Source organism: Hibiscus syriacus, unplaced genomic scaffold, assembly GCF_006381635.1.
Source record: "Hibiscus syriacus cultivar Baekdansim isolate YM2019G1 unplaced genomic scaffold, ASM638163v2 tig00110956_pilon, whole genome shotgun sequence".
NCBI classification, from domain to species: Eukaryota; Viridiplantae; Streptophyta; class Magnoliopsida; order Malvales; family Malvaceae; genus Hibiscus; species Hibiscus syriacus.
Window position 1 is genome coordinate 1119502 of NW_024062932.1, and position 8473 is coordinate 1127974.

Here is an 8473-nt window from a genome sequence, read left to right on the forward strand (position 1 = left end):
CTATTAATTTATATTTGATGTCTATAAAAAAAAAGCGTTGTATTACTAGTTGCACTGTAAAGTTCTGAATTGATCTTCTTACATAGGCCTTGTCTTGTTCTGTAATCTTCTTCGCTGCTAAATTGATTAATTATTGGTAGCAGGACCACCTACTTCATTTATTTCTTTAAATCTCAGTAATTAACCTTATTAATTTCCTTCTAGCAACTTGCCCTTCCATCTTTTCCGTGGCAAACGTTAATGCCATTATTTTAGAGTACCATTAATTATATTAACGCTGACAACCTGAGGCTCCTTGGGTAGTTTAAGCACCTAGTGAACCCTAATACGAAGTCTACTTGATCCTTTGGGACTTCCACGAGACCTCTCCTGTTCACAGCTAGATGCGGCGAAGCGGATTAATATTTTATATACCATTTTTTAAAACTTGTTTAGGGTTGGGAACCTTCACTTTCATAGGTCTTTACAGTTTAAACAGCTTTTAAAATGCCAGTCATTCTCATATCAGTACCAATCAAGCCTTCTTTAATCTAACAGCAACAAAAGAACTTGTTTTGTGCACTTTTCCTGCTTTTGCATTGAGAGGGAAAGGAGCAAGACAATGAGTGAAATTGAAGGATCTCTAGGAAGCTCCATGCATGGAGTGACTGGAAGGGAACCCACTTTTGCCTTGTCAGTTGCTTCACCAGTGGTTTCAACTGATACAACCGCTAAGTTTGACTTGCCTGTGGATTCTGAGCACAAAGCCAAAGTTTTCAAGCTTTTTTCTCTGGCTAATCCCCACATGAGAACTTTTCACTTATCCTGGATCTCTTTCTTCACTTGCTTCGTCTCCACCTTTGCTGCAGCGCCCCTCGTTCCCATTATCCGTGACAACCTCAATTTAAAGAAACAAGATATTGGGAATGCTGGGGTTGCTTCTGTTTCCGGAAGTATATTTTCAAGGCTGGTAATGGGTGCTGTTTGCGACCTTTTGGGACCTCGTTACGGTTGCGCATTTCTGATCATGTTATTGGCTCCCACCGTGTTTTGTATGTCGTTTGTTTCAGACGCCGGAGGTTATATCGCTGTTCGGTTTATGATCGGTTTCTCACTTGCTACATTTGTGTCTTGCCAGTACTGGATGAGCACAATGTTTAACAGCAAGATTATTGGGCTTGTCAATGGAACTGCAGCCGGATGGGGTAACATGGGAGGAGGTGCAACTCAGCTTTTGATGCCCTTAACTTACGAAATTACTCAACGTGTTGGTGCAACTCCATTCACTGCTTGGAGAATTGCTTTCTTCATTCCTGGATCGCTTCATGTCATCATGGGAATCTTGGTCTTAACACTTGGCCAGGACTTGCCCGACGGGAACCTTAGCAGTCTGCAAAAGAAGGGGAATGTTGCTAAAGATAAATTCGGCAAGGCAAGTCTTTTTCATTTAATTTTAAATTTCCATTATGTTAATTCTTTAATTATTTTTCTAAAAAAGAATGGCTTTTATCATTGCAGGTGCTATGGTATGCCATTACAAATTACAGGACCTGGATTTTTGTCCTTCTTTATGGCTACTCTATGGGAGTTGAATTATCAACAGATAATGTCATTGCTGAATATTTCTATGACAGGTAAATCGAGTCTCCCTAAAAACACAATTTACCTTTATTTATTTATTTATTTTTAAATAACAATAAAATTAAACCAACAGGTTCAATCTCAAACTCCACACAGCAGGAATAATTGCAGCTACCTTCGGTATGGCAAACCTACTAGCCCGACCCTTTGGCGGTTATGCGTCGGACAAAGCTGCTCAGTTATTTGGCATGAGAGGAAGGCTATGGATCCTATGGATCCTTCAAACATGTGGAGGTGTTTTCTGTATCTGGCTAGGCCGTGCCAATACACTTCCCATTGCTGTCTTGGCAATGATCCTCTTCTCCGTTGTAGCTCAAGCAGCCTGTGGAGCCACTTTTGGCATCATCCCTTTTATTTCACGGCGATCTCTGGGAATCATTTCAGGTCTAACAGGCGCAGGTGGAAACTTCGGGTCCGGATTGACGCAGCTAATATTCTTCTCAACCTCGAGCTTTTCCACAGCAACAGGTCTTACTTGGATGGGAGTCATGATCTTGGCTTGTACTCTTCCTGTTACTCTGGTTCATTTCCCACAATGGGGCAGCATGTTCCTTCCACCTTCAAAAGATGTAAACAAGTCCACCGAAGAACATTACTACTCCTCGGAGTGGAACGAAGACGAAAAGAAAAGAGGCATGCACTCTGCTAGTCTCAAGTTTGCCGAGAACAGCCGGTCCGAGCGCGGAAATCGTGTGGCCTTGTGAGAAAGGAGACATCGGAGACAAGATATGAGGAACGACCGATGACCGGAGTATAAGAAGAGAGACTTAAAGAAGGGAAATATACTGAAAGTGTATTAACGAAAAGTACTTCCACCCATTACAAACAGTACATATATAGCATCACTCAAACAAGTTTAACAACTTTGATCCAACAGACTAACCAACTTTTAATAAACTTAGTTAATTTTGACTAACTCAATACCAATTAATTACATTTTATTATATTATATTATATTTCTAACCTTCACCCTACTTTCTTCATTCTTTTTTAATTTTCTTGAAAATTTCAACTTGTGTCTGAAGCAATGCCTCCTTTCATTCTATTTTAGGCGAGAATCGAAAGAGCGATGCCTCATTCCATTCTATTTTAGACGAGAATTAAAAGTGCGATGTTTTCTTCCGTTCTACTTTAGATAAGAATCGAAAGTACGATGACGAGAATCAAATGTGCGATGATTTCTTCCGTTCTACTTTAGACGAGAATCGAAAGTGCGATGCCTCATTCCATTCTACTTTAGATAAGAATCGAAAGAGCGATGTCTCCATTCTATTTTATTCACCTTTCTTTTTTCTTCTTTTCATTTTCTTAACTAAAGTTCCTTTAGATTTTCTGACATAGACACTTGGCTGTGAAGCTTTCAAGTCCATGTTACATTGTCATAGAAGCAACAGACCATGAAAAAACTAAAGCAAATTTCTTGAGCAAATAAATCAGCAGTGCAGACCAAGAAGCAACCAGCAACAACCACCGAAACTAGTGATTCAATAGTGACCAGAGCGAAAGAACTTGAATAAATGACTCAAGACTTCCAAAATGCTCTAATGGAGGAATAAAGTTCAGACAACACATTTCAAATCCAACCCAATAGAGACTGAATCAAAACAATAGTATCTTCCCCTACTAACCGAAAATAAAAATCATACTCACCAAGAATCAAGCATCTCAACTTTTACCAAGAACTATGTCCCCACCATTGTTGCACAACATATTCAAAGTTACGAACAGGAAAAAAACCAGCCATAAGGTGATAGTCGATTCAATCTTCAATTGTGAATCTACCATCAGAAATTACCAAAAAATAATGCAATAATCGAAGTAGAGCTGCATCTTCAAAACTTAATGGTAACCCAGAAAACAATTATCGATGAGCGATGGAAAAAAATAACGAATAAAGAAGCATATTGTCGATGCGCGAATGAGGATTGAGAAGCGAATACATGTAAAGAGAACATGCATTAAAAACAAAGGAAACAACCAGGGGCAACATGTAAGACTTGCGATGAAGGAAATGCTGATTGCCGATGGGTAAGACTTGCGATGAAGAAAGTATCGATTGCCGACGGAAGGGGCAGCAACGAAGGAAACTTTGATGCGATTTGGGGAACCCGATAAAAAAAACGAAATGCCAAATGCGGAAGAAAAACGGCATGAGGATCTTCAGCGATACCATGTGAAAAAGGAGACATCAGAGACAAGATATAGGAACAACCGATAACCTGAGTATAAGAAGAGAGACTTAAAGAAAGAAAATATACTGAAAATGTATTAATAATGAAAAACACTCTAACCCAATACAAACAGTACTTATATAGTACCACTCAAACAAGCTTAACAACTTTTATACGTCAGACTAACTAATTTTTAACAAATTCAGTTAGTTTTGACCAACTTAATACCAACTAATTATATTTTATTATATTATATTTCTAACAGGATTCAGCACCAACCCCACCTAATACAACACCAATATCCCATGTTTAAGCTATACAGGCATCCAATATATTCTTTCTTGAGAAGGGTTATGGTCTGTTGTATTCTGAATCTGAAATCTGGATTAAGCTTAGTTGTTTAGATGAAACTAGATATTATAATATTCATAACCAGGATTCCAAGTTAATGGTGGAAATGAAGAAAGAATCTAAGAGGGAACGGTTTATTGATACGCATCTCAATGTATGATTCCATGGCCTTCCAAATTTTTAATAATTAAGGGACAGTTGACTTGTCGTTCATTGTCAAACACAACTATGGGTGTTTGGTTCAAAAATTGTGGGATTTTCATAGAATTTCACATTCTCATGTTTGGTTGGTCGGGAATCTCATTCCCGGTAATGTTTTATTAATAATAGTAGATTTTTTTGGGTATATTACCGGGAATACCATTACCTCAATTCCCTTAGGTATTGTAACATTACCGGCGTTTTGGACTAAAATGCCCTTAAATTATTATTTTTTTCTCAAAAATATTCTTATTCTGTCATTGAATGATAAAAATTCTACGAAGGTTAAATTACAAATTTATCCTTAAATTATTTTAGATTTACAAAAAAAAATCTATAATTAAAATTTTATATGAAGTTCAGGGGTTAAATTTTTTTTACCCTTTCATTAAACTTTTTTTATATTTTTAATTTTGTAAAAAAATTTATATAAATATTATGAATTTAATTTTTTAAAGAAAATATATAAATATTTTATAATTTGTAATATTATACAAATATATAATAAGGACAATTTGGTCAAATATACATTCTAATAATCTTTTATTCCTTTAACCAAACACAATAATCTTACATTCCTGCTAAACCAACCAAACACAAAATACAACATTCCCAGTAATCATATTCACTGGTAATCTTTTATTCCCACTGGTAATCTTTTATTCCCACTGATAATCTTACATTCCGTGAACCAAACGCACCCTAGAGTTTTGCCCATGTATGCCTAAGCATAACATATTAAAATAGCAACACATTTCAATTATCTAGTCGGTACATTGCGTCACCACAAGTGTAAGATTTTCTCATTTATATAGATATGGTGCAAAGCTACAACCGTCACTAAAGTTTAAATAATTTATTGGTTTTATTTTTTTTATAAAAAGTCATAAAATTAATTAATTTAAAGAAGGGTTTGTTATCTAGTAACGTGACTTAAACGGAAAATATGAATTAATAAGAGTGATATTGATCAAATAGGAGTATCTTTGTCCAACATTTTTTTCATTGCATCAAATTAAGAAATTATTTTATTATTGATAAAAGTAATATTTAAATTAAAATATGATTATACAAACTAAATGATCTCAATTGTTAAGAGACTAGATTTTATCTCTAAAGGTTTCAGATTTAAACACGACGTCCACGTAGATATTGAATGTTCATTGTCAAATGTCTTGAGTCCTTCAAATAAATACTATCTTATGATTACCTTAAACTGAGAAAACCCTTATGAACATAAACTTAAAGCGATTATTATAAGAATAAGTAGAATAGTGAGAGTAATCCAGTGCACTCTGGACTTTTGGCCACGAATCTCCACGTGCTGCACAACATCATAAGGATAACTCAAATCAAATCATTTGTAATCAAATCAAAGAATCTATCAATCAAATCAGTGTAGATCAAGCAAATTGACAGTTTGCCACAATCCATCAATCAAATCATCAACCAGAATAACTCAGTCTCCAACAACACAGGTAAATCTTTGGAACAACATGAAATAAAAAAAATACAGAATGTGTAGAGTGTTGGGAAATAAACGAGTAAACAAGTAATTTCCCTGTAACCATATTAGTAAGAATGCGAAATAAAAGTGGAAAAATAATACCCGAAAATTGATAACGGAGTTCATCCAATTGTTCTTACGTCTCCAGACTACTGCAAATCGTTTACTAAGAGAGAAAATTTACAGGTGTTTACAAAACACTCACTACTTACAAGAAACTCTCTAGTATTGGGAGAAAGAAATGATTTGGGATTTGGGATTTGGGATGATTTTGAAGCTAAATGAGCTAGGGTATTTATAGTTGAAACTTAGGGACTAATCTTTGAAAATACCCTAAAGTGCAATGACTAAAGTGAATTTACCCATTCCTATTTTCAACAAACATCTACCAAACTTTGAAAAACATTTTTCAAAGAAACATTTATCAAACTTTGAAAAACATTTTTCAAAGTTGGTTGCCAAACTTTGAAACTAACTTTTAACAATCTCCCACTTGAAGACTGATTTTAATCTGTCTTCACACCTCGATCAATGCAGCAGTATTTCTGGTCTTGTTATTCTAGCATGCCAACTGAAGTTTAACACAACTTCAGTTTGTCCATAGTCACCGTCTTTGTCAACATGTCTGCCGGATTTTGAGCTCTACTAATCTTTTCAAGTTTCAAAATCCCATCTTCCAGAAGAGATCGGATAAAATGATATCTCAATTGTATGTGCTTCATCCTGGAATGAAAAGACAGATTCTTTGCTAGATGGATAACACTTTGACTGTCGCAATACAAGACATTGTTTTCTTGTTTCTTGCCTAACTCTTCCAAGAAACTTTGGAGCCAAACCATCTCCTTGCTGGCTTCCGTAATAGCGACATATTCTGCTTCAGTTGTGGAGAGAGCAACTATCTTCTGTAGTTGAGAAACCCAACTCACTGCTGTAACATCCTCAATACCGGGTTATTGACTAAATTATAAAGTCTCAGAATTTGGTGGTTAGAATAAAATGAATGAATAGTATAAATATTTATATGTAAATTATTGTGTAGGATGTAATTGAAAGGAAGAAGGAATGGAAGGACAATAGAGTAATTGCAAGGAAAAATAATTAAGAAGGGATAGTATATAAGGATACACGTGGGTGGAAGGGGAGAAAACACCCAAGACTTCCAGAGTTCTCTTCTTCTTCTTTCTTCCTTGTGCGTGTGAACCAAAGCAAAGGTAAGATTTCTGATTATTGAGTTTCTTGTTAAATTGAATATTGGGTTTTGATTATTAGATGATAACTAAGTTTAAGGAAAGCTTAAGTTATCTTAACATCAAAGGATGTTGGAGTTAGGAGAGATTTAAGATTGAAAGTTCTTAAATGAAATCTTGGAATAGAGTTCATAACTAGAATTGAAAGTTAAATTTGACTTGTCATCAATCTAGTTAAGATATACGAAGTGTTAAAATTGGAATTCAAACATGTTGATTTATTGATGTAATTCTTGAATTACATATGAAGGATATAATTTGGAGGTTTAAGATGAAATAAATGAGTATAAATTGGTTTAAGGATGTGTACTATAGTTAAGAATGAAAAAGAGGATTTAGCATGAAGGATTTAATCCAAAATGAATGAATTTTCGGGTTCAAAAAGATGATTCTGGGCAGAGTGCATCGATGTATATTCATAGTGCATCGATGCATCAAGGTTAAAAACCCATAAAGTGTTTGAAGGTGTATCGATGCACAGGTAGTGCATCGATGCACTCTTTTAAAATAAAAAGATCGAATGCAATTAGTGCATCGATGCATCCCATTAATAATAAAACATCGAATGCATTTTATGCACCGATGCACAAGTAGTGCATCGATGCATACATTCATTAAAAGAGGAAATTGGCATTTATCTTAATCTAAAGAGTGAACCATTAGAGTATATTAGCTATAATACTGATATAAATACATGTGTGATTATATAGATACTAAAAGTAAGCTTATTCCAGAACGATCAAAGGATTAGAATCAAATCAAAGCAAAGCTAAGGTGAGTGCATACCATATGTATAGTATAATGGAATAAGACTTGTGATAAGTCTAATTCCTCTATTGATTTTCATAGTACAATAGTTGTGAGCATGCATATATGATAATTATTGTAATACATGCATAAGACATATATATGTTTATGTGATTGGATAAATGATGTATATATATATATGAATAGATTCAAATACACATGTGATATGATATGTGATATATGATATGAGAACATGACATGAGCTACATGATCACAAGAGAAATTGCATGAGCTACATGATCACAAGAGAAATGACATGAACTACATGATCACAATTGAAATGACATGAGTACATGAACATATAAAATATAAGAATAATGCCCATAGTATACGATATGAGAGCTATAGGTGTAATTGGCATGCCAAGAGTCGAGGGTATAATAGTCCTTCGGGACGTAGTGGTCCTACGGGACATAGGGGTCCTACGGGATATATATGACAGTCCTTCGGGACGAATACTGAACTAAGGTTCGGTGCCCCATGAGGGAATTGATACGAGCTGTGGTGACAGCATTAGTACACAACCTCTATGTACTCACATACCTCTATTCTCAATAATATACATGGGC

At 35.1% G+C, this 8473-nt stretch overlaps 1 protein-coding gene across 1 annotated transcript; it reads left to right on the plus strand.

The window, feature by feature from the left end:
- Positions 1-561: 561 nt before the first annotated feature.
- Positions 562-2493, plus strand: LOC120148316 (high-affinity nitrate transporter 2.1-like). The gene is made up of 3 exons (XM_039161471.1): positions 562-1411; positions 1498-1613; positions 1694-2493. The coding sequence occupies exons 1-3, from the start codon at positions 602-604 to the stop codon at positions 2322-2324; spliced, it is 1557 nt and encodes a 518-aa protein (XP_039017402.1). The 5' UTR covers positions 562-601; the 3' UTR covers positions 2325-2493.
- The last annotated feature ends 5980 nt before the right edge of the window (positions 2494-8473 follow it).

Excerpts from the sequence above, each read along its gene's own strand:
- LOC120148316 (XM_039161471.1), top strand. The coding sequence starts at position 602 with ATGAGTGAAATTGAAGGATCTCTAGGAAGCTCCATGCATGGAGTGACT. Across the intron at positions 1,412-1,497 it reads CTAAAGATAAATTCGGCAAG|GTGCTATGGTATGCCATTAC; the intron begins GCAAGTCTTTTT and ends TTATCATTGCAG. Across the intron at positions 1,614-1,693 it reads GCTGAATATTTCTATGACAG|GTTCAATCTCAAACTCCACA; the intron begins GTAAATCGAGTC and ends TTAAACCAACAG.